This window comes from Zalophus californianus, chromosome 3, assembly GCF_009762305.2.
Source record: "Zalophus californianus isolate mZalCal1 chromosome 3, mZalCal1.pri.v2, whole genome shotgun sequence".
NCBI lineage: Eukaryota > Metazoa > Chordata > Mammalia > Carnivora > Otariidae > Zalophus > Zalophus californianus.
Window position 1 is genome coordinate 73657002 of NC_045597.1, and position 26846 is coordinate 73683847.

Here is a 26846-nt window from a genome sequence, read left to right on the forward strand (position 1 = left end):
AAGGCTTGGTGTGATCCATTCACTATCTTCCCCTCTCACCTTACCTGCTACTAACTTCCCCTTGCTCACTCCATCCACACTGTCCATCCTTCTGTTCCTCCAGCTCCCAAGTGATTTCCTGCCCCTGGGGTCTTTGCCTTTGCATTACCTCTGCCTGGAATCTTCTTCCTCCAGATCTTCACATGCTGGCTCCTTCTGCACAATCACATCTTAAGAAAAACACCACCTTTTGGGGCTCGTGGGTGGCTCAGTCGGTTGAGCATCTGCCTTTGGCTCAGGTCATGATCCCAAGGTCATGGGATAGAGCCCCACATCATTGGGCTCCCTGCTCAGTGGGGAGCCTGCTTCTCAATCTCTCCCTCTGCTGCCTCCCCACTGGCCGCTTGTGCTCTCTCTCTCTCTCAGGAAAAAAAAAAAAAAAAAATATATATATATATATATATTTGAAGATTTTATTTATTTATTTGACAGAGAGAGAGACAGCGAGAGGGAACACAAGCGGGGGGGGGGGAGAGGGAGAAGCAGGCTCCCCGCTGAGCAGGGAGCCCAATGCGGGGCTCGATCCCAGGACCCTGGGATCATGACCTGAGCCAAAGGCAGACACTTAATGACTGAGCCACCCAGGCGCCCCTAAAATATATATTTTTTAGATGCCATCTTTTGTGGCAAAAATACCACAAAAGTTTTCCCTGATCCTTTTTTCTAAAAATAACCCTTATACATCCCGATGCTTTATCTTATTACTTGGATTTATTGCATTTAAAAAAAACTTACAATTATCTGACATTGTTTTTGCTTATTTTTGTCTACTTATTTACAGACTGTCTCTCTTTGCTAGAATGTACATTTTATGAGGACACAGATTATATCTGTGTCATTTACCGCTCTGTCCCCAGCACCTGGAGTAATGACTGACACACAGCAGTTGTTCTTTATGTATTTGTTGAACAAATGAATGAATATATGTCATGAATTGATGAAGAGCCATTATATCTAAAAAATTAATGGAGATGTTGTCTTCAAAGAATATGGATAACTTTCTAGATTGTTTTAAGACAGTTTGTTCCTTTTTATTTCTGAGTAGAATTCTGTGGTATGGATATACAGCCCTATGTTTAACCATTCATTCATTGAAGGACATCTGGGCTGTTTCCTGTTGTTGGCTATTATGAATAAAGCTGTTATAAATATTCTTGTACAGGTTTTTATGAGAATATAATCTTTATTTCTGTGGGACAAATGCCCAGAAGTGCAATCACTGGGTTTTATAGTAGTAGCATGGTTAGTGTTTTAAGAAACTGTCAAGTTGGGGCGCCTGGGTGGCTCAATTGGTTAAGTGGCTGACTCTTGATTTTGGCTCAGGTCATGATCTTGAGCCCGTGTTGGGCTCTGTGCTCAGTGGGGACTCTGAGAATTCTCTCCCTCTCCCTCTGCCCTTTCTCCCATTCACGTTCTCTCTCTCTAAAATAAATAAATAAATAAAGAAAGAAAGAAAGAAAGAAAGAAAGAAAGAAAGAAAGAAAGAAAGAAACTGTTTTCCAAAGTGGGCTTTACTTTCCCACTAGCAGTGTATTTTTTATCCATCTTCTTCACATCCCTGACAGCATTCGGTGCTATTTTTAATTTTAGCCATTCTGATAGCTGCACAGTGATATCTCATTGTGGCTTTAATTTTCATTTCCTGAATGGAATGATGTTGAACATTTTTGCATGTGCTTACTAGGCATCTGTCTGTCCTCTTCATTGAAATGTCTGTTCATATCCTTTGCCCATTTTCTAATTTGATTGGAGTTTTTCGACCTTTGAGTTTTGAGAGTTCTTTATGTAATACTGTTACTAATCCTTTTGAATATGTGGTTTGCAAATATTTTTTCCTAGATTTTAACTTGTCTTTTCAACCTTTTAACACGGTCTTTGGCAGAGTAAAAGTTTTCAATTTTGATGAAGCCTAACATCAATTTTTCATTTAAAGGATTGTGCTACAGTATAATGTATTTATATGTTAGGGCTTAAATCTTAGGTTTTTTGTTTTCTGTTTGGTCTGTTTTTCATTTCTCTTTGCTTTTTACCACCTCCCTGTGGGTTATTTGAGCATTTTTTAAAATGCCATTTTGGGGGTGCCTGGGTGGCTCAGTCAATTAAGCGTCTGCCTTTGACTCAGGGCATGATCCCAGGGTCTTGGGATCAAGCCCTGCATTGGGCTCCCTGCTCAGTGAAGAGCCTGCTTCCTCCTCTCCCTTTGCCGTTCCCCCTGCTTGTTCTCTCTCTCCCAATCAATCTCTCTCACTCTCTATCAAATAAGCAAAATCTTAAAAAAATAATAAAGCAAAATGCCATTTTGATTTATATACTGTATCTCTTTGCATAACTTTTTTAGAGGTTGCTCTGATTATTACATTATATATACATAACTTACCAGTCTGCTGATATCATTATTTTACCATTTCCAGTGAAGTGTCATAACCTTCTTTACATCCCTTCATTTTTCTCCATTTATAACTGTTTTTTTTTTCTTTCAGATATTGTATTCTCTTTCTTTCCTCTGAGTGTATTGGACCCAGTGACATTTGCTTAGGATGAATGTGGAATATATTGTCTTCGGTTTTCCCCAAAGGAATGATAGTAGAAGGGGAGAATGCACTATGCTATGCACAAATACTATGGTACAGGGATAGAACCTGTCTATAATATAATTGTTTTAAATATTTACTCTACTTACCTTTAGAACTGCATCAGGCAGTGTTTAAATTTTTTCTTCAGCTATCAAGCATAATTTAGAAAACTCAAGAGGAGAAAGAAAATGTAGTGTATTTACCCATAATTTTTACTCTTTATGTTGTTCTTTGTTCTTATGTTCAAATATTCCTTTTTTTATAATTTCCTTTCTATTTTGAGAACTTAAGTTATTGTTTTAGGGTAGATGTGCTAGCAACAAATCCTCTTAGTGTTTTTTCTTTCCTCCTCTGAGAATATCTTGATTCCCCCTTCATTCCTGAAAGATATTTTTGCTGGATATAAGATTCTGGGTTGACTGTTATTTTTTCCCCCAGCATCTGAAATATGTGGTGATTCTCTGGCCTCCACAGTTTCTGATGAGAAATCCACTGTCATTAATTGTTTTACCTTTATAGGTAAAGTGTTGTTTCTCTATAGCTGCTTCAAGGTTTTTTATTAACCTTTAGATTTCAGAAGTTTGACGATCATGTGTCTGGGTGTGGATTTTTTTGTTTTCCTATTTTGGATTCATTCAGCTTCTTGAATCTGTAAGTTTATATCTTTTGCCCAATTGGGGTGTTTTCAACCATTATTTCTTTTTTTTTTTTAAGACTTTATTTATTTATTTAACACAGAGAGAGACAGAGAGAGAGGGAACACAAGCAGGGAAATGGGAGAGGGAGAAGCAGCCTCCCCGCTAAGCCAGGACTTGATACCAGGTCCCTGGGATCATGACCTGAGCCAAAGGCAGACGCCTAATGACTTGAGCCACCCAGGTGCCCTCATCCAATTTCTTCAAGTACTTTTTCACCCCTATCATCTTTCTCCTCTCTTTGTGAAATTCCATTAATTAATTAATGGAGGCTCTGTTCATTTTCTTTAGTGTTTTCTCTTTGGTGTTCAGATTGGGTGATTTGTATTGTTTTAGCTTCCAGTTAGCTGACTTTTTCTTCTGTCTCCTCCACTCTGCTGTAGAGTCCATCCGTTAAGTTTTTAATTTTTTTGATTTTAATGTATTTTTCCATTTTAATTTTTTTAGTTTAATGTATTTATTTATACCTTCTATTTCTTTGCTGAGATGTTCTATTTTTTCATTTGTTATGAGAGTGTTTAAAATTGTTTGTTGAAGCATTTTTATAATGATTGCTTTAAAATCTTTAGGGTGGTTCTAATACCTATGTTATCTTGATGTTGGCCTCTATTGATTGTCTTTTTCATTCCGTTTGAGATCTTCCTGGTTCTTGGTATAATGAGGAGTTTTTTTTATTGTGAACTAGAAATTTCTGGTATTATGAGACTCTGGAACTTATTTAAAACTCATGTTTTAGCTCAGATTGGTAGTTTCCTGGGGGTAGTGATTTTAAAGCAAGGGACAGATGTACTTGGACAAGGGAAAAGGAGGAAACGCTGGGGATGATAGATATGTTCATTAACTTGACTATAGTAATGATTTTACAGGTGTTTACATAAGTAAAACTTACAAGGTTTTACACTTTAAGGATGTGAAGCTTGTTATATGTCAATTATACCTCCATATAGCTATTTAAAAATGTTATCAGGGGGAAAAAAACTAAAATGAAATAGATATCAAACTACCTGTGATATTTCCAGTATGCAAATTTTTCTAACAAGGAATTCTAAGGACTGAGATGCCAAGATTTCTCTTAAATATGACTTTTATTGCTTGTTAGAAAATTTTGCATGACAATCAAGGTAATGAATATATCCATCACCTCTAACATTTCCCTATTCTGTCTTATCCATGTACATCTGTCCCTCACTTTACTATCACCACCCCCAGGAAACCACTGATCTGTTTTCTGTCATTATAGGTATTTACATTTTCTATAATTTTATATAAATGGAAACAAGAACTATGTACTTTTTTTTTTTTTGGTTTGACTTCTTTGACTTAGCATAATTTTTGAGATTCATTCATCCATGTGATTCATGTTCTTACATGAATCAAGACTGACTTATTGTAATTGCTGAGTAGTATTCCATTGTGTATTGTGTACGATATTCCATATCGTAATTTGATTATTTGTTTACCTTTTGATCCACATTTGAGTTGTTTCTAGTCTTTGACTAATGCAGAGATGCTAGGAACATTCGTGAATAAGTCTTGGTATGGACATATGACTTCATTTCTCTTGGGTAAAATACCTAGGAGTAGAATGATTGGATGATATGGTAAGTGTATGTTTAACTTTTTAAGAACATGTCAAACTGTTTTACAGAGTGGTTGTACAATTTCACAATCCCATGATCAGTGTGTGGGAGCTGCAATTGCTCCACATCCTCACTAACATTTGATATGGTCAATATTTTTAATTTTAGATTTTTTTTAATGTATTGGTATCTAATGTTTCAGATCTGACCTATTTGTTGGAAGGACTCTTTCTCCACTGAATTTGTTTTTAAATTCTTTTTTTTAAGATTTTATTTATTCATTTGTCAGAGAGAGAGAGAGCACAAGCAGGGGGAGTGGCAGGCAGAGGGAGAGGGAGAAACAGGCTCACTGCTCTGCAGGTGTGGGGCTCCATCCCAGGACCCTGGGATCATAACCTGAGCCAAAGGCAGAGACTTAACCGACTGAGCCACGCAGGTGCCCCAGCAGAAGTACTTAAAAAAAAAACCCCAAACCTAGCTATTTTGAAAAAAAGAAAAAATCATTTTAATTTGCATTTTTTTTCTTTACTGGTGAATTAGACACTTTTCATATGCTTTTTGGATGTTTGTATTTTCTGGGAACATATAATCTATTCATAATTTTTTGTCATGTTCTTAGTGTGTTTCTAATATTTTTACATGATCTAGTTATGTATTATATATTGCCTTCTGTGTTTATTTTTGAGATTCACACACATATTTTTGAGATTCACTAAATATATTCACTAGACTAATGCATATTTTTAGGACTCATCAAAATGAAAATTTTGACTTAAAAAAACTGAAAATGAATGCATCTGTTTTGTTTTTGTGCTGATGACCAACCACCAATTGCTTCCCAAATATAGAAAACTGGAATACCAGCAGGCAGGGCAAAAAAAATTTTGAGAAGCAGGTATCGTGCTGCACAAATACTCTCTACCTTTAAATTTGGTGGACATGAACATGGCTTAGAAGATTTTGAGGCCAGGAGTTCGACTGTTCTAATCTGGGCCCAGCATGTGCTTGTCACATTTGCTTCTCTTACAGAACGAGTGAGTGAGTGAGTGAATGGCTCGTTCTTCATGTAGGCTATAGGATTAAAAATCAGCCTTGCAGTTTTTTGTCAGTAAATCAGCCCTTAGCTTTGAAAGACTACCCATCAGACTGACAGGGCTGTAACTTGGAGTAAATATAGGCTTGTAACTGGGCAGTATATACTAGTTCATCCTGAAGGAACTACACCTGAGGAAGTAATGAGAAATAAAACACTTAGGAAGGATGCTGGACAACCACTGAAGATGTGCTATACATCTACCTGGTGGAGCAAAATGTCCATCAGGTATTTCATAAGGATGTTATATTTGGAGTTCATGTTGCACAAAGGGAATTTCCATAAGTCATGAGAAGCAAAAGCGGAAGTTATAGGGCTAGATAAGAGGGAGAATAGCTCAACTATTAATGATGCTCCCAAATCTGTTTATTATTGGCCTTTTCATGATAATGCCCAGGGCCTTCTGCTGAGACTTATAGCATGGTAACCCAGACCAAAATTATTTGTTTATAAAATTCCTCTGAATTCTGCTTACTATGTTGTGTTGGCAGTTTAATGTAGATAACTAATTTGCTTCCTTTTTTGCGTCCGCGTGGGTGTGAGTGCATGCTTCTTAGCAGTCTTTTCCCAAAAAACCTGAGAATATGGGCAAACTAGCCTTCTCATTATTGAGCCTCAGACGAGGGCTGGCCTTATTCCAATACCTTTTGACACGCCTTTCCAAGGTGGTTGAGGTGGGCGCAGCACACTCTCCGTGGGTCATAGGATGTTCTCATTTAAGGTACCAAAGAGGCCTTGACGCCAAGATTTCTTAACTCCAAAATCTTGCTATTCTTGTGGATGAAAAAAAGGAGAGGCTAAATATGGAATAGCTTAAAATCTTTCCTTCATGTGGGGTTTAATTTTCCTCAGGTATTCCATCAGCTGCCACTTAACTATTTAACCAGAGAATTATAAGAGTTTTCCTCTTGGATTTCGATGGCTGTCGAAGCTGGCCTGCATGGAAACCCTGGTCCAGCTGGCATTCCTTGGGTGGGCCTTGCACAGTCTGGTCACCAGGAGTACATTGTAACCAATAAAATGCATTAGCTAGGGGCGCCTGCGTGGCTCAGTTGTTAAGCGTCTGCCTTCAGCTCAGGTCAGGATCCCAGGGTCCTGGGATCCAGCCCCACATCAGGCTCCCTGCTCAGCTCTACCTTTAAATTTGGTGGACATGAACACCTGCTCCCTGCTCAGCAGGGAGCCTGCTTCTCCCTCTCCCACTCCCCCTGCTTGTGTTCCCTTTCTCGCTGTGTCTCTCTCTGTCAAATAAATGAATAAAATCTTATAAAATAAAATAAAATGCATTAGTTACGTAAGTTCTTTATGCTCTTAGGTAGGGAATCCTTGGCCCATTCTACACCAAGACATCCCAGTCCTGTGTTTTGAGGGAGCTGAGTTCGGATTCGGGTTGGAAGAAAGTTCTGGAAAGAATGTAGCTTTGTAGATTCAGACAGTGGTGGCTTCAGAGAGCATTCCTGCCACCTCCCAGCTCTGAGACCTTCGGCAAACCGTCCTGTCTTCTTATGTATAAAATGGGCATAATGGCACCTTCTTCATAGGGTTGAGGTGACTGTATGGACACAGGTAAAGGCCTATCTTCAATGTTCTCACTACTCACAAAAAAAGTTAACTGTGTGGTAATGTGTTAGTTAACCTAATTGTAATCATTTCCCAATATATACTTACATCAAATCACCACATCTTATATCTTAAACGGATGCAGAGATATATGTTAACTATATCTCAATAAAACTGGGGAAAAAAGGCCTACCATGTTTGGCCCACAGGTGATACACAATAAGCATTACTGTCCACAGTTTCAGTATAGCCGACCTATGCCTCCTGGTGAGAATACTTACAAGTTTAGCACTCCTTAAGGGAGTGTGAGGCTTCACTTCATTAGGAATTCACCTCAGGTCATGTTTATTAAATAAGCTCTGATTATGGACCAGATACTCTTTATGATCCAAAGACAATGGCATGTCCTCTTAGAGTGAGAGGAATTATATAAATATAAAAATATAAGTGCCATGCTAAGTCACATGGATAATCCATGAAGGAATGACAAATTCTATCAGTAGATTTGAGGCAGATCTGTACCACCTCACTCACCTGGGGGGGAAAAAAAAAGCACAGGCAAATTCAAAATTCCATAGCCACCTTCCAGAATCAGACCTGAGGAAGTGTTCTTCAGTACTCAGCCTGCTCTAAGTAAAACCACCCGTTCTGGCTCCCTCTCCTTGACAGGTGGGCCATTCGGAAGGACTAACACTAACAGGTCACCAGCCACAGCGGAGACCATTGCTTTTGGTTTACATTTCTCAGAGACCATGCTTTCTGAAACACGGTAAAGCAGAAAGTGAATTCTGCTAAGTCCCACTTGTGCTCAAGTCTTGTAGCTTTCTAAAGGAAGCATGAAAAGCAGTTCCTAAAACTGAGGGCTAAGCACTTGGTACTCCCCTCTCTACTTACTGCTAAATTAGGGACTCAGTCCAAACAGCTTGGTTCCCAGGAGGGGAAGATGCAGTCCAGAGAAGCCACCAGCTAGGGCCCCACAGCCAGCCAACAGCAGAGGCTGGCTGCATTCACCTTCTCGACCTGTGCTGGGCTGTGTGAACGCCACAGACCCTCATACAGGAGGGCAGACAGTACTGAGGCCGAGGAAGCTCTCGGCAGGGCCTGCACGGTAGGTGCAGACACAGGACGTGGCTGGTATGGGTGAGATCTCAGGACCAAGACCTTCGCCAACATCCACTGCCAAGATGGGGAAAAAGAACGGATAATTTGCTCTTGACGTTTAGGTACAAGAAACCATGGCTGCTCTTGATCAAAGTTTTAAAGATTCTGATAGTTTTCAGAAGCAGAACAATTCCTTTTAAAGGGAAAGTGATCCTGCAGAACACTCGTCCTTGAACACAAATAAGGTTCAGTACAAGTAGGCTACAGGGGCTTCTGTTAAGAATTAGAATGTGCTCATTATAATCATTTTCTTTTAAAGAATAATGAACTTGGCAGTTTGCTCTAAACACGGAGAACAGACAATTGATACAATCCAACTTTATTTCACTTAATTATAACAAGAATTTTCAAAAACTCATGACTCTATGCTCTTTCTAGTATTTAAATACAAAACGTTCCAAATTTAGCACAAACAGCGTAAGCTAATGCATAAATGGATTTGGATAAAGTCCTATGAACCAAACTATTCCTTTTGTATGTTTGAAAGCAAAGTGTGTTGCTGTGTTGTTATAAAGTCACAGGATGAGGCCCTGGGGTCTTTGCCGGGGGGTGGGGGGCCGGTGGGTCAAGCGAGAAAGCCTGGGGTTTGTCACTCCTGAGCTTTTAGCTCAGAGCAGACTGAGGGTGTGGCCAGCGGCTTGATGGGCAAAGCCAGTACTTCGTCTATTCTAGTTTATAAACACCCCGAAGCTAACTTTTCGGATGTGCTCCTTTCTAACATTTAGAAAGGGCTTTTCTTGGCTGCCAGGAAGCAGGGAGCAGGCTGTGGTGAGTGATTATCTGGGAGCAGCCAGGCATAAGCTTAGACGCTTTGGAAAACTGGGAGGGGTGGGGACAGAGAGACAGATTCTTCTTCCTTTTGTGGACCAGGGAAGAGGGTACTTGGTGACATTTTCCTGAGTATGAAAGGAAGAATACAGGTTTGAAAGGTTTGTAATTGTACATTAAAACAGACACACATCCATATTGGAAAAAAAAAACCAGAAAAAGGCGTTGTAAACACACTTTTATTTAAAATTAAGATTTCTGAAACAACTATACTGAGTGGTATTATAGTCTGTAGCTAAATAAGACATAGCACTAAAATACTTAACGTTAATTTTAACTTTAAGGGTTCTTTTTAAAGCACCACTTAAAACTTACATATTCCCCAAAAAATTAAATATAGAAAAGTTGTTCTATCTTAGGAGTGAGTTTGAGAATGCACAAGGAAACCACAGGGCCAATTTTTTAACCTCTGGTTACTGATATGAAACACTAAATTCAAAACCATTTTGAGAATTTCCTACATTGCTCACTTACAGGAAAACAAAACAAAGAGTTTCATGGTAAATTTCTAGCCCTTGAAGGGCTACCTCTTTTCCTGACTGTGGTTACCGGTGGGATGACTTCTGAATTTTAAATTCATCATCCAAAAAGATAACGTATAGCATTTACAAGGGTTTTATTTTTTGGAGAAAATTGGAGAGACGACCACAACTGTTAACACATCCAAAAAAAAAAAAAAAATCGGAACTAGTCATAACAATCTCTGAAAACTTGGAAGTCTTAGGTTTATTTTGAAACCAACTTCCAAACGAGAGAATGAAAACAGGACACATGTAAAGGAGGACGCCCGGCTGAAGGAGCTGAAACGTGCTCGAACACCTTCAGGGCAAGTCCCCTTGGACTCACTTCCTTGTCACAACAGCAAAGGACTGACCCTGAAAGTCACTCCTCGGTGCTTGCTCTGCAGCCCAAGGCCTGTCCTCACAGGCTCGTCCGCACACCCCTGGCCCAGAGGAAACAGCGCCGGCGGCTGGGGCCCGCCTCATCGCCTGTTGGAGCGCTTCTCCTTCTCCTGCTTGCTGCACTTCTTGCACGGGGAGCGGCTGCTGGGGCCCCGAGCCTGGAAGCTGTGCTTGTAGGGGTGGCCTCTGTGCTTCTTCCGGTTCTCTTCTTTCTGGCTCTGGCTTTTTGCAGGTTCCTTGCTGCCCTCTTTTTGCTCAGGGTCTTGCTCTTTATGGGAGGGCAGCGTGTTCTTAATTGTGTTAATGAGAAATCTTTTATTTGTCCCAGCGAGAGGACACTTCATCCTGGGGAGGGAAAAAAGAGAACATTCTCAAACCGAATAGCTTGCCCCAGAGCTGCACCCACCGGTCACGGGTCCGTGCCAAAGAATTCTGTGTCCACAGAATCAAGTTTCTGAATGTGTTCGGCTTTCCTTGCATGCCACCTAGTGTAAACTTTGAGTACAAGGGGGAAAAGGCAAGAGGCTTGGAATTCCGGGGATGACCGAGCTGGACCTTATCTGAATACTTCACCCCTTTCTTCCTTCTTGGCACTAACTTTCCTACGGCTATATATGCATAGGTATTGGCCACAACGTGAAAGAACGGAATCACTTCCATTTTCTCGTTGAATAATAAATGCCCGGATTTGAATATAATCTGCATTTTGAGCTAAATTGACCGTGGCTTGTTTTTAATTACCAAAGAGTAAAGTTTAGACCCCCTCTAAGGAACAAAAGAAGTATCTCTTGCCATATCTTGGATGCTGGGGCTAAATGCTCTACTCCAGAAATAAAAATTATCCAAAGAATCTATAAAAATGCCATAATCACATTTTACCTTTGAAAGAATCTCTGAGACGTTCCATATCAGGCCTCTAGTGTGTGTTCTGTTGGGGAGCACTTCATGTAGGCCCACCCTCTGGGCCTTAGAGGTGGAGTTTTTGTTTTGTTTTTCTTAGAGCGCCGGAGTTTAGAAGCCACAGCGCGTGAGATGAGGAGCAAAGAAGAAAGGCAGTGACAAAGATGTGATGTCCTGAGGGCACAACACCACGTAGCTCCCTGGAGCCCCAGGGGGCTTCACGGAGCTTCCAGAGAAGCACACGGACCAGTGTGATGTGCTCAGTCGTCCTAAGGCAGAGCCACCCGGGCGTCGGGTCGCAGCGCGCAATCTGGGCGGCATTGATGACAGGCTGCCCTGCTCTGCCGTCATTGGTGTCAACACACTGATGCTACCAAAGAGCACGATATGGCTGGTCAGCAGGACAAAAGGGCCCCTCAGCACGGAATGTAAAGAGCTGAGCGTGCCCTTCTTTGCCAACTGTGGCCCTGTGCTTCGAGCAGAAGCAGGATCGTCTGTACGAGTAAATGGACCACATGTGTCCTATTGGCTCTGGGAGGACACGGACAGCCAGCTCCAGAAGCGTTCTGGGGTCTTTTCCTGGGAGTGGGCCAACTCAGTGCTGGCAAAACAGGTCAGTTCTTCTCTGGATTAGACAAATGAGGAAAGGCAGGTATTGCCAGATGGGACAATCATCAAAACAAAACCTTTGGTAATTCCTGGTGAATTCCACTCTATTTTGCTATCTTCCATGGAAGATCATCTTTACCACCATATATGCTTGTCCGAGGAGAACAAAGCTCTTCTGCTAGAGACCCAGTGGAGTTCCTGCTGAGAGAGGGGGCCGCGCCGGAGGGGATGGCTGCAAGCTTCCAGAAGCTAGCGTGGCCCACTGACTCAACACGGCCCCCAAAAGAGCTGTTCGGAGAATGAGAGGACTTTCTAGAATCAAGCCACAAGAAAAGTGGCCGTTACATCTCTTTTTTAACATTAGAGATGGGATTTTAATGTTGGTCGTGCCTAAGAGTCTATTCCAGGTGCAGGGTCAAGGGCAGCTGGGACAGAATTTGGTTTACCTGGCGGGGGTGGGGGTTGCTGAGAGTGACTTCTCCCAAACATGCCAGGACATGCTTTAGAAATGAGAGTAAGTGCTTATTTATACTCATAATAAGTAAGGCAGGGCAATGAGATAGAGGGGCAGTCGCAAGCAGATGTGGAGGTACATGTACTAAATGATTCCATATAAGGAAATTATAAAATCTGCAGTGAAAATATCACGGTATAAGGAGTCTAACAGTGACATTTGAGGAAATCCGCTGGGAGAGAACCGCTCTAGCCTTCAGTGTGGGAACTTATTTTGCTGAACCTTGAAGCCGGTTGTTTCATTTCCACAGACTCATACAACATGGTACCGGCTGAGAACACATGCTCTGAAATCACACGATCTATCAGATTGAACCTTGAGCATGTTCTATAGTCTCCCCATTGCTTCTTATCTGTTAAATGTGGGATAATAAGAGTGACTATCTTAACGGAATGCTTGCAGATCAAATGAGTGAATGCTTAGAATAATACTAACATATAACAAGCATTTGGTACATGTTAGCTCTGGGTTCTATCCTAGCTCTACGAATTAGCTGTGTGACCACGGGCAAGTTACTTAACTCCCCTGTGCATCAGTTTTCCTCATTTTTAAACAGGAGTAATAGAAGTATCGACCCATTGGGAGGATTTATTGAGATAAAGCATAAAGCACTTAGCATAGTACCTGGCGCACGGTAAATCTTCAATAGATGTTACTGCTGGGTCTATAATTTCTCATACACGATTTCAAAATGTTAAAACCTTTGAAAATCGAGTTTTTTTTTATATGATGTTGAAACTCATTTGGCAGCAAAACCTGGCCTAACCTGACACTGGGCTATTTATGTCTAGTCTTTATCCCCTTTGGTATAAGCATATGTGTGGGGGCAGAAATTATAATGTGTTGAACAAGTATCCTTGGGGGCGTTCGCAGTGCACACTGGATGTGCTTACGTACCTTTCTAAAATGTGAAAATATCTCAACTTAGAAACTTAGAGGGATTCAAGGGTTTTAAACAAGGGACTGTGGACCTATATTATTATTATTCACTCTCTCTTCATGAAAAAGAATATATATAGCAGATTAGTTAACATAGCAGGGATTTCTCCTTGACAGCAACTCAAGATAACATTCTAAAGTCTCAAATCACCTGGGATAAGAAGCTAATCAAGAACAGAGCAGGCTATCTGGTGTTTCTCAATGAAAAAAAAATTAAAAACAAATAAAACCTGAGCCATCAAGAAAAAGTTAATGGGATTTTATAGAAATTTTCATAAAAATGGTTAAAATTAAAAAGTTTTGGTATTTCAGGGCACCTGGGTGGCTCCATCGATTAAGCTTCCGATTCTTGGTTTCGGCTCAGTTCCTGGTCTCAAGGCTGGTGGGATGGAGCCCAGCGGCAGGCTGGTGCTTGGTGGGAGTTGGATATTCTCTCCCTTTGTTTCTTCTCCTGCTTGTGCACATGTGCACTCTCTCTCTCAAATAAAAAATCTTAAAAAAAAGCTTTGGTGGAGCACCTGGGGGGCTCAGTCAGTTGGGTGTCTGCCTTTGGCTCAGGTCATGATCTCAGGGTCCTGGGATCGAGCCCCACGTCGGGCTCCCTGCTCAGTGGGGAGCCTGCTTCTCCCTCTCCCTCTGCCTGCCGCTTCCCCTACCTGTGCTCTCTCTCTGTCAAATAAATAAAATTGTTTAAAAGAAAAAAAGTTTGGTACTTCAAATGGTTAGATTTCTATACTCGGAAGTTTCACTTGACATTATAATTTGCATTTCCTAATACTGTGTAAGCTCTGTAGATGCTCTTCAAATGTAACACTGAAGGCTGAGGTATGTAGATGATTTCTGAAGTCTGTCCCAGTTTTAAACTTCTCTGCTCGTGTTCTGCATGTTAAGCCTTTAGAAAATTACTCTCCTCTCATTCATCCTATTAGAAAATTCATTTCTGGGGCACCTGGGTGGCTCAGTTGGCTGAGCACCTGACTCTTGATTTCGGCTGCGATCATGGTCTCAGGGCAGTAAGATCAAGCCCCGCACTGGGCTCTGCGCTTGGCGAGGAGTCTGCTTGGGATTCTCTCTCCCTCTTCCTTTACCCCTCCCCCACAATAAATAAGTAAATAAATAAAATCTTAAAAAAAATAAAATTCATCTCATTGATCTCTGTCTTGTTTCTCAGCTCTTTCTTGGTGCCATTCCCCCCATACTTGAGATGACATGATAAGCTAGCATTGGGTACCCACCATTCCAGAGCTTTTCGTATCTGCACTGAGGTAAAACCTGAGCCCTGGAGCGACAGCAGAGGCTGGGGCATCTGCACCATATAATGTCACTAACTATGTCCCACGACATGCTGCCGGGGTTGGGGACCGAAGAGGCCACTGCACGGAGCGGCTGCTTCCCTGTCTGTAGCTCTGACCCACACAGTGTCCGCTTTCTCACCCTGGCCAGTTGTTTTTATTTTTGGTTTTAGAAAAGTATACTAGCTCATGTGGGAGGAGCTGATTTTAGTATAAAGGGATATAAAGTATAATGAGCCCGCTTACAGCTGCACTGGGAGAGTACCCATGACAGCACTGTCAGACTTAAGCTCTGACATCCTTGCTCTGGTAAACTTTAAAAGGGAAGCACTTTACTTCACTTCCGAAGCTGTCAGCTCAGAAGCTATGAAGGCTTCTGCATGCCCCAGGAGAGGTAGATTTCTGGAGAATCTGCCATTAGAGAGACGCACGGACTGACTGAGGCTGGGACTGTAAGTTGTTCATCTCTCTCTCTCTCTCTCTGAGTGGGCACACGACATAACATAACGTGTAAAAATAAGGCACTTGCTCCTTGCAGTTATCATCCTTGACTTAGGAAAAACAGTAGACTGTAAACCAACTTAGAGAACAGAAAGGGGAAGAGATACGTGATTTTTTTTCTTTCTGGTTTTAACAGTTTTTGTCTTTACTGCTGAAGGACAGAAGTAGTAATATCTAGCATGCTACAGAGTCAGACCTGCCACTTTTTAAAAAGATGTTATTTATTTTGGAGAGAGAGGTGGGGGAGGGGCAGAGAATCTCAAGCAGACTCGGCTGAGCTTGGAGTCTGACACGGGGCTCGATCTCAGGACCCTGAGATCACCTGAGCCAAAACCAAGAGTTGGATGCTTAACTGACTGAGCCACCCGGGTGCCCCAGACCCGCCACTGTTGAATTCTAAAATAGTTCCATGAATATGACCCATCAGATAGTGGTACACAATCACTAGCCAATGGGAATAGTAACACCGCTAACACTGACTTCCATGAAGGAATCGCCCATGCCATCGCATTACTGATGTCACCTTGTTCCATTTCTCCAACCATCCAGCACTTTATGGGTGGACAGGAGAAGAAAAGCAAGTTATCTGAGATCCCAAGCTAGGAGGATTGGAATCAGGGGGTCTGATGCCAAGGTCCACCCTCCCAACACCATCCCAGATGGGGAAGAAGGAGCAGAGAGAGACAAAGACCCGCTGTGGTGGAACCAGGTGGCCAGTCACCAGAGCAGTGAGGCAAAGAAACCACAGGTGAAGAGGCTGTCGGCACGCCTGCTGCCAAGGCTGCTCCGTCCGGCACAGGCACCACGAAGCAGGTCTGTATGCAGTGTCAAGTGGAGAGGCACTGACACGGACAAGGCTGGGACAAAGGCAGAAAACTCCCTAAATGCGCTGGATTTGGAGATTTGTGAAGTACAACAGGCATTGGGAAATTATGATTCTTATTTTTGTGGTGAGGGAGAGGCCTTGGGATCATAGGAGCAAGTTTTCATGTGATGCTCTCCAATTCACTCCTTTATTCCACAGCCACACTCAGCCCTGCACCGGCAAGCAGCAGTTTATCTCCACTCTGTCCGGTCCTTTGCACTATCATGGATGCGAGTACAAAAGAACACCCTGAGGAAAAATCACGACTGCACCCCAAACACTCCACGAGACAAGGGTAAAGTAATATTTTTAACCTTGGTGCTGCGGTTGATTGCAACTCATTTTGTCGTTTAATGCTGCCACAACCACAACCACCCATGGTGCCTACAGTTTATAATCTGACAGTCAAATGCCTCAGCACGTGGCTACCCAAGAAATTCTTTTATAGCGTGACAACCGCCATTACTTGACTGTTAGTCCTTATTTACTCGTGGACAACAGTCCTGAGGCCCAAGGTAGGTTTTCAGCATACTCGCTCCCCAACGCTGGACCCAAAAGTAGGGTTGGCGTGTGTGTACATATATACGTATACCATTGATTTTTAAAAGTCTGAGAATCTTGCATTAGGCTGGGTCCTGCAGCAAAGATAAATCCCGGGCTATCTGCCTACGTATTTGTGCCCTTTAGCAGACTACCAAGAGGAACAGAGGATGTGTGAAGATAAAGCTCCGAAGCAGCTATGTGAATGGTGGTGTCCTAAGAGAGACGACAAGGCTGTTGTCCTCGGCCTCCTACTCCCGTAGCTGCACACACTATTTCCATGGCGATATGATCCAGTGCTAACACACGCAGGGCTCTCTGCTTCACTTTCATAACTGGATCTGAAAGGCATGTGGGAAGCTGGGGGCAGGGAGCACTGACGTGCCTGTATGCTACCGGACAGTAACACACATAAGAGAGGTGGTGTAGTACAAGGAGCATCAAGCTGGGGACGAGAAAGTAAATGATGATCCATTCATCAGCAATTAGCTAGCTGGGGCCTTAGGGCCCCATGTTCTTTAGCTGTAAAGGCTTTCAATCTCTGGGCCCTGAAATACTGCCAAGAGCCTCGTCCATGAGTCTATTCTGAAATGGGAGCCCTCCCTTCCCTGCCTGCTTGTTCTAGTACACTGCATTGTGCTCACCCGTTCACTTGTCCATATCCACCAATGGATTAACAACTTTAAGGCCAGGACAGGGAGTCTTTTTTACTGCTGCCTGAGCCTGGCCTCTTAATATACTTACTGGTGCTCAGTCAAATGAATTAAAAAAAAAAAAATGCCTGCATAAAGACTCAAGAAATAACCAACAAGCGGATGACATACAATGGAAGAACAATGTAAATGATTTCTCCTCTTATCACCAAAGTGACCACCACACCAAACAGAAAAGCACCCAAAATGCCATTTTCCTTAAAACTGGGTTAAAAAAACTGAATTTTCATTTTCTGTCAAACTCCATCTTTGTAACTTTTCATACCAGAATATAAGCCTTTCCAAGTATAAGGCTGAGGTTCTGCAAGCACTGGACTAAAAAATTACATTGGGCTACAGATCAGCTGATGTGAAAGTGACTAGAATAAAAACAGCTTTGTGGACAATGAAGTCAGATGAATTTCTGAAATTTGTGCTTATAAATTCCTTTATGTTGACTAAAAGGAAGTCATATGGGCCCATATTTCAGCTCCCTTGAAGCTTCTGTCAAGAACAGCTTCTGAAGAGATTCTTTTGCTGAAATACATCCATGGAAGTACAGAGCACCAAATGGTCTCTTTCTTTATAAAATAAAAAATGGCATTCCGTGGCATTTACTTTAGTTCAGCAATCTCTTTCTGGCAATGGCTCAACTACCTCACGAAGATCTTTTCATGGAATATCCAGGAGGAAAAAAAATGGCACTCTAGTTCTATTTTAAACTTTAAAGCAAATACAAAGGTCTTCCAGATGCTTAGAAAAACAGACCATGGCCCACTAGGAAGCAACAGATTGTCTACTCCTTTAAGATCTGTCCAAGAAGGTGTGTTGACCGGGATGGAGCTTGGGACTCCCGTGGCTGAGCATCCGGCTACCCGAGTGCTATGGAGCTGTCTGCCCCTGGGAGAGGTGTGGGAATGCTCTGAATTCTGCAGAGCAGGTTGGTTTCATTCTTTATAATATATAGGGATTGTTACAGTGGTTTTCAAATTTGTGTGCACTTTAGAATCACCTGGGTATCTTTTTAAAACCCCAAAGCACAGGCCGTACCCAAACTAATAATCTTTGGTGGTGGGACACAGACCTTAGTATTTTGGGAAGCTTCCCAGATGATTTCAAATGTGCAGATAAGTTTGGGAACCACTGAATTAGTAGTTAAAAGTTTTTATTTACACACACACACACACACAGAGAGAGAGAGAGAGAGAGAGAGAGAGAGAAACAGATGGAAAACCAGTTATCTCCCAGAATGAGCATGATGGGGGAGATGTTCTTTGTCTCAGCAACAGGGAGCAGATGCAAGTCATGGCTGTCCCTCAGCTAGATCCGTTTGCATAGCCCGTATCTGTCTGGGTGTACTGAACCAAAAACTGCCTCAAGGAAGAGAACTTGTGTGAATGTTTGACTTGCAAGTGAACTAGCTGGTTATTCAGATGTGATTGAGCCTGTCACTTCAAGGAAAATAACTCACAGTTTTCAGTGACAATGATAAAACTTGAGTTTTCAAGTGAAAGAAAATTAGACTTTTGGAAAACTGTGCACTTGACAAGTTCCCAACATTTAAAAGACTTTTCTGATGAGATTAGTGGTGATACTTACAAATGTATTCTTTTAATATTATATAATGAAATGTGTTAACATTTGGAGGATGACTCAGTGAACCAACATTTTTGAGATGACCAATGCATGATGTTACAAAATCATGTATGAGGAGAAGATCCAGTCAAGGTGCAAGGTAGATGAAGGGATTTTATTATAGCAAAACATGAAAAGTCTACATTATTAAAAAGAACGTTAAGAAACTACCACTCTTCAAGGTTATTTGCAAAGTTTTGATGAAGGATTAAAGGATAACATAATTTTCTGGAAAGACTATTGAAATACTTCTTCCTTTTCCAAAGACATATTGGTGTGAGGTTGGATTTTCTTCATATACTTTAATCAAAACAACAGACTGTAGAAGCATACATGAAATTCTAGGTGTCTTTTATAAGCCAGGCATGAAGGAGGTTTGCAAAAATATTAAACAATATCGCTTTAACGCAGTATTTTTTCTGCAAATATAGTAATTTTTATAAAAGGTATATTATTTCTTTTAACATGTAATAGGCTTATTATTTTAAATGTATTAATAAATAAATCCTTTAAATTGCTCAATTTTAATTTCAAATACAGTAAATAGTGATAACCCACATAAAAAAAGTTCTTTGTGGTCAACAGTTTTTAAGGGTTGGACCCTAAAACCAAAAAGTCGGGGACCACCATTACAAGACAATTGAGGAAAACAGCTATGTCAGCAGGAATTCTTATCCTGTAGACTAATGGGAACTTGGAAGTTTCACATACTGTTCTCCCAGGATCTGCCTCTTCTAAGTCTGGAATGCTTTACTTGGCCTGCCATCTTTTCCTCCCTTTTCAACATGCTTCTCCCTCCTTCATGGGAAGAGGCTGCCAGTTGTCCCTGAATATCCGTTCTTCCTTTCTTCTACAGTAAAAGAACCCCACATATTTGTCTGGCACATGACTTCCTGGGGAAAAAAAAGACTGAACTCCTGACCTTGTAGCTGAGCTGGGTGAAAACATGAAAAGAAATTCTGACCAATGGCATATATGTAGAAATGGTGTAGGCAACTTCTGGGAGGGGAGGCACGCCTTCCTTCTTTTCTTCCCTTCTGCTAACTGAAATGGGATTGAATGGCTTCCACCATACTAGGCCAAGTGGAAAAGCATCACATCCTAAAACTGGAAGCGACCTGGGTCCTTGACAACTTTGTGGAACTGCTGACCTACTGATATAATGCCCAACGTGCACATCAGTACTCCTACAAATGTCAAGATGACCTGTACATGTGGTAACTCTCTCCAGGGGAAACAGAGCTAACACTGATAAACTAGTTCTTTCACTATCAGAAAGTTCTACTAAGCCAGTAAGGGGCAGAAAGATTGTCAGGATAAATGACTTCCATCCGGAGAGCTGCCTAGAAGCAAATGATCTCCTTGAACACTTCTAACATAGCAAGAATCCTGACTGACATTTTCTTATTTACTTGTCAAGCCACGAATTCATGATTTAGCTCTACACTGATTCTTTCACACATGGTATTGGATTGGGCCAGTGGCTATGGTCAACCTGATCGAAGTCCTGCTTTATATTGAACACCTAAGCAGCCTGCCCCTAACCAAATTTGTACTAATTTGATTCACCTGAGTAGAGGCACCTTTCTCTCTGTAAAGGACAGAGGAGGGCTGGTAAGAAGGTAAGAACAGATCTAACTAACACTGACCGACTGTTGCATGATGGGAAAAATGCCAAATGCTTCCTGACATCTTATCTCACCACATTTGTATAACCAGCTTTCCACGAGGAGGGTATTTTATTGAATCTAAGATGATTACATACATATGTTACATACAGATTGACTCGCACTGGATTATTTCATTTTTTATCACTTCATCCATAAATACATCAGAATGAATTTCTGAAAGATAATAGCTTTAAAAAATGAAATAATAGCAAAACCATTATCACACCTAAAAAATCCACAATTCCTTAATATCATCAAATACTCCAATTGTTTCATAAATGTCTTTTTATAGTTAGTTTGGATAAGCATCCAAATAAAATATACATTTTATTTGATGTGTCTCAAATCTATTAGTTCATAGGATACTCCTCCTTCTTTTCTCTGCAATTTGTTAAAAAAACTGGGTTGTTTGTCCTGTAGAGTTCCCCACATACTGGATTTTTGTGATTATGTCCCTCTGGTGTCAGTTAATGTGCTCCTCCGCCCTCGCTATTTCCTGCGAACTAGTAGTTCTAACTGGAGATCTGATCAGATTTGGGTTCAATCTTTTGACAAGGATATCCCAGAAATGGTGGCGTGCTCTTCCTACTGCATCTTTTCATGGCCGGAGATGGGTTAATGAGTTCAGGTGTGGTCAGCCTGTCCTGTCCCAGAACTGTCCCCAGCAACTCCTTATCTGGTCAGGTTAGTGGCCAGTGACCTTTGCCTAGGACCAGTGGGTCCTTAGGGATTGAAAATGAGGACATTCTTTTTATTTTAAAAATCAGGTTTACGAGGTATAATTCATACAGAATAAAATTTATCCTTTTTAAGTAACAGTGTGAAGAGTTTTGACAAATGTACAAAGTCATGTAATCACCACATCAATCAAGATGTAGACTGTTTCTGTCATCCACAGAGTTCTGCAGTAAATCCCTTCCTTCTGCCCCCACTTCCTGGCAACCAATGATCTCCTTTCTGGTCCCTACAGTTCTGGGTTTTCTAGAATGCCACATAAGTGGAATCTTACACTGTGTAAGGTTTTTGTGTCTGGCTTCTTTCCCTGAGCAGGGTGTCCCTGAGATTCATTCATGCAGTTTGTCTGCTTCTGTTCCTCTTTGTTGTGGAGTAGCACTGAATATATGGCTAGAACCTCAATTTGTTTATCCATTTATCAGTTAGCGGACATTTGGGTTGTTTCCAGTTTTGAGTTATCATGAATAAAAGTGCAACGCATATTACTGTGCAGATTTTTATGTAGGCTTAAGTTTTCAATTCTCTGGTAATTGGTTAGAAGAACTCTCTATGGTGAATGTATAAGAAACAGCCAGCTATTTTTCAAAATGGCTGTACAATTTTCATTTCTGCCAACAATGTGTGAGTGTTCTAATTGTTTTACATCCTCATCCTTATTTGGTACTGTCAGTCTTTTTTAATTTTAGATATTTTAGTGCATGTATAGTGGTAACTAACTATGGTTTTAATTTGCATCTTCCTGATAACTAATGTTTGGAGCATCTCTTCATATGCTGATTGGCCAATCCTGTGTCATTTTCAGTGAAGTGTTTGTTCAACTCTTTTGTCCATTTTTAAATCAGATTGTTTTCTTATTGCGTTGCTAAGAATTCGAATGACGATCTTATTCTGTAGTCCTTGTACATTTAATAGACACAGTTCTACAAGGAAGTTTTCTTTCATCAATTATTTGGTAACTCTGAGGTATAATTTGTACAGGGAACAGGATAAATGTTTTATTCTTCTTCTCTACTTGCCAATTTTATGAATAATGATTTGGTTCCATAGCATTCTCCAAAAGGGTTCATTAAGCTTCTTGTTGTGATTATCATTATGACTTTATGGATTTTAACATGTTTTAGGTATCTCAATCATTATAGCTTTATTCTTCTTGGTGATCAAATTATCCCATGTGGTGGGAGGCCTTTCAGGTTGTTTCCTAAGTCTTTCTGACATCACTTTCTGGATCCTCTTACACATTTCTTGCCTGTGTAGTAAGAGTTTGGCCTTACCCACAGAGAGGTCTGGCTTCTGGGAGGTAATCTCAATTCTGGGAGGTAATGTCACATCTGACAGAAATGTCTTTGTTTGGATCTTAGGATGGGACAGGCCCCACTTGATGGTCTTAGAGTAAGAGCTGACCATGCCCCCCGCCCTGCAAAAAAAAAAAAAAAAAAACCCAACCACATGATTTAGGGTGGGAGCTTTGATCACAAAGTCTTGGTCAACTTGGAGACTGAGATCAACCATGTGAACAATCAATCAATCATGCCTAAGTAATGGAATCCCAATAAAAACTTTGAATACCAAGGCCTGGGTGAGCTTCCCTGATAAGCTGGGTGGGTAACGTGTCCTGACTCCATGGGGGGAGGACAAACAGAAGCTTCATGTTTGGAACCCTCTCAGACAATGCCCTTTATGCCTTTTATTGGGGCAGATTTTATTCTGTATCTTTTCCCTGTAATAAACGGTAACTGTCAGTATCATAGTTTTCTGTAAATTATGATTCCATCAGTGACTTAAGGAAGTTGAAGGTACTGTGGGGAACGTCCTGAATTTGCAGCGGTGTAAGAAGTGAGGGCAGTCCTGGGGACAGTGACCTCTAACTTGCTGTCTGGTGAACTCCAGGCACTACCTCCGATCTGCAGTCAGTTATTTCTCTAAGGTTCTTGGTCTTCTTTCAGAGAGAAATGGTATTTATATAGAACAATCTGGATGCCAGGGGCACTCACTGCTACTGAGTGGGTGGTCATCATTTCTAGCACTTTTCCATGAACAGAGCTGGAAAAAGCTTTTCTTTTCTTTTTTTGTTTTTTAAAGAGAAAATCTAGCATGGCTTTGTACTGTTATTTCCAATTCAAATGTAGGATTATATGTTTTTACTTTGATTTTATATCTTTATCTCTTTGACACTGGAGATCTGGGTATTTACAACATATAAATATTTACTTTGCTTTATTCTGTTATATGATAGTTTCAGAAAAACATCAGTATTGTTGACATATGATGACTGAAAACAACTTAAGGTTTCTTGGTAGTTCTTTTGCATAGAGTCCAATTTCAGATCACATGAAGGAGTTCCTTTATGTGCAGCTAAGCCATCCACTAAATGGCTTTTTAGGTCTATTGGCTTTATTTTGCTTGATTTTTAAGGATTGCCTTTTCCCTCTGTTTAACTTTGTTTTATATTTTTATGTAAACCATGTGCATGGTTCTAAGAGTCAAATCTACAGAATGAGGTATATTCTGAAGCCTAGTTTCTACTCCTATCTCATTTTTACATTTTACTCTTTTTAATCACCCACAATCCTCCACTGTAGTGGGTTCTATATTCTAGATAAAAGATCTAAAATCAGCATATTTATTGAATGCATGCGTTATTGCTAAAGTAAAGCTTAAAAATGTTTAAAACTAAATTCTTAAGGTTAAATTCTTCCTTTGTTTCTAAACTTTAAGTTTTAGAGCTCTGTTTTATATGTAGAAACTGTAAAGGCAAACTTTAGTTCCACACAGCTGAACTGTCATATAATCAAAATATTTACAAGTAGAATTTTAAAAAGAAATTTCAATTTACTAAGGACTATAATTAAAACAGAGATCCTTAAACAATGGACACTGATATAATATCACTCTCACACGGTGCCTTTGGGCAGTCATATCTACATGTCTCCTGGGGATCTTAAGGGCTTAAGGGATCTTAAAGACCCCTTAAGGGCTACTCTCCTTTCCATACCCCTTGCCCTCTTCTTCAGGGTCTCAGAGCTCCTCCAGTGCTGGCCCTCAGCAGGGCTCCCACTCTCCTGCTGGCCTCTGGGTGATTTCCTCCACAGGCACAGTTTTATATTCCCTCTGGCTGCTAAAAGATTTACATATCCACATTTCCAGTCAAGACTTCCTCTTTAATATTGCTTTAAGGAAGATTACTCAAGAACTTACCAACCCATAGGTCCCATGGTTTCTGCTCTTGTTTTCCCACGTTTTGCCTCTTTAAGCAGTTCTTCAATTGCTTTCCTAATGGGGAGAAGAAGAGATTTAAGAGGTAGTCACTCCACTAAATTCTGAAAAATCAGTTCTTTCCACATATATGATCTTGCAGAATGAACAGCTTTCGAAGCATACAATTTCAAAATTGGGGAGAAATTTTTAAAATTTAAAAAACATGGTTGATAGTTTTGAACATATAAATAACATTAAGAAGAAACTTTTTATATGAAGGGGAAAAGCACTGAAAATTAAAGACAAAATGACAAGCTATATCCATATTTAAAACCTTCAAATGTATTATTATTCTAAGAAATAATAATGAACCCATCAAGGATAAGTATGTTTCTGCCCCTTAGTTAGTGAGAGAAATGAATACTCTTTGTTCTATTAATGGGGACTGAAGCTGATATAACATTTCTGGAGGACAATTTGGCAACATGATAAAGAGCCTTCAGAATAATACATACCTGTTGACTTAAAAATTCTACTTAAGTATCTTAAGAACATGGGTACAGTGTGTATTGGATAATTTTTTTTAAGATTTTATATCTTTGAGACAGAGCGAGCTTGCGTGCACATGTGCACACAAGGGGGGGGGGGTGCGGCGCAGAGGGAGAGGGAGAAGCTGACTCCCTGCCAAGTAAGGGAACCCCATGTAGGACTTCATTCCAGGACCCCAAGATCGTGACCTAAGTCAAAGGCAGACACTCAACCATTCAACTGACTGAGCCGCCCAGGCGCCCCTGGATAATTTTTATTTCAAATTTATTTGCATGTATATATTACATAAGAAAACATTTGGAGGGGTGTTATCAAGATGGTAAGATGAGTTTCTGGGTGATTTTTAATTTTTTTGTTTGCTTTTCTATTTTTTCTAGAGTGAATCTGTGTTATTTGTGCAATTTTTAGAAAGATATTGAAAAAAAATTCCAGAAAATGTACTTATCAACCATATTCTGAGATTTTACTATGTCAAGCTACTGTGCCAGGTGCTATGGGTAGTAAAATGTGAAGATGATCATTCCTGACTTTACTAGTACTTATGACATATAAGTACTGAAGTTAAGAAAAGAGAGGCATAAAGTTGGAAACAAATACAGCCCAAAGACAGAACTATGTATCTAATCACAAAATTCTGAAACTGGTAATTACACATTGATTCTATATAAAAACATTTAATTATGCTATTATAGCACTACTATGGATACAATTTACATAATCCTCAAATGATGCAAACATTTATGAATATTTTATAATGATTCTTATTTTAGCAAAGCACATAGCTTAAAAAGCAAATATTATTTAAAGACTTATAATAAAATGTAGCAGTCCTCTACATCATCCTTCTCTACTCACCAAAAAAATCCAATTTCAACCCTTAACAAAAATCTGTTTCTCCTGGTATTCACCTCCATATTTCTATTTAGTATGCTGTCAAACTATTTCATCACCCTCTTGATCTTCAACAAATCTATCTGGCTATTTTTGTATAATTTACACATTTTTAAATAAACTCCCATTAACAGTAAGCTCTTTAAAAAAAAAAGTCTTTTCAGCTGACTCAGCAGCTGGACACTTTCTGCTCCATCCTGGAGAGCCCACTTGACCAGGTCAGCAAAGAACCAAACACTGACCAACTGATGTGCCCTCTGACCCCCTGGACTTGTTCAGTCAGACTGTGTTTCACAGCCCAGCCTCCTGGCATCAGGAATAGGTAAGTGCATCTGCTTACCACAGATCATCACAGACCCTCCTCTGCACTATGGCCCCCTTGAGCTGAACTTAACCAAACTGACATAAGACAGATTAACAGGAGAAAATAAAATTTAATAGTGTACAGAAGGGGAATCCATAGAGACAAGAAATTGCAAAGACAGTGAGGCAACATGAATGAGCTAAGGAGAGGGGTAGGGCCTGAGGATCCAAAGGGGAGGAAGGCCTTTAGCAGGAAGGTGAGAGGAGATGTTTGGAAAAAGAGGTTTCCCTATTATGCAGATCAGTTTCTTAGGTCAAGTCTCTGTTAATAGCTCTCTTCCTGGTACAGGCTCTCCTTTACAAAGTAAATTTAGGCAGTTGAGGGGAAGACAGAGAGCTTTTTTTCTTGTATCTGCTGGGTTTTCATGAATTCAAAATAATCTTTATGCAAAGTGGCCCATCGTGGGGCAGCCTGCCCTTGGCCCCTACATATTGTTTCTCCCATCTCTTTACAATAACAATACATCCCATTGATGTGATCTGAGGCCTTTGTCTCATCCAGTATTTCATGAAAAATGTATCCTC

The 26846-nt window shown here is 40.6% G+C and overlaps 1 protein-coding gene across 2 annotated transcripts in view; it reads right to left on the reverse strand.

Moving 5' to 3' along the window:
• Window positions 1-9009: 9009 nt before the first annotated feature.
• The window catches only part of LOC113920616 (protein POLR1D-like), a 43040-nt gene continuing 25203 nt past the window's right edge, over window positions 9010-26846 (reverse strand). For both annotated transcript variants that reach the window (XM_027590868.1, XM_035726882.1), the window contains exons 2-3: window positions 24519-24593; window positions 9010-10776 (exon numbers count right to left, since the gene is read on the reverse strand). In XM_027590868.1, coding sequence (XP_027446669.1) covers window positions 10512-10776; window positions 24519-24593 — 340 coding nt within the window. In that variant the 3' untranslated portion in view covers window positions 9010-10511. The remainder of the gene's footprint in view (window positions 10777-24518; window positions 24594-26846) is intronic.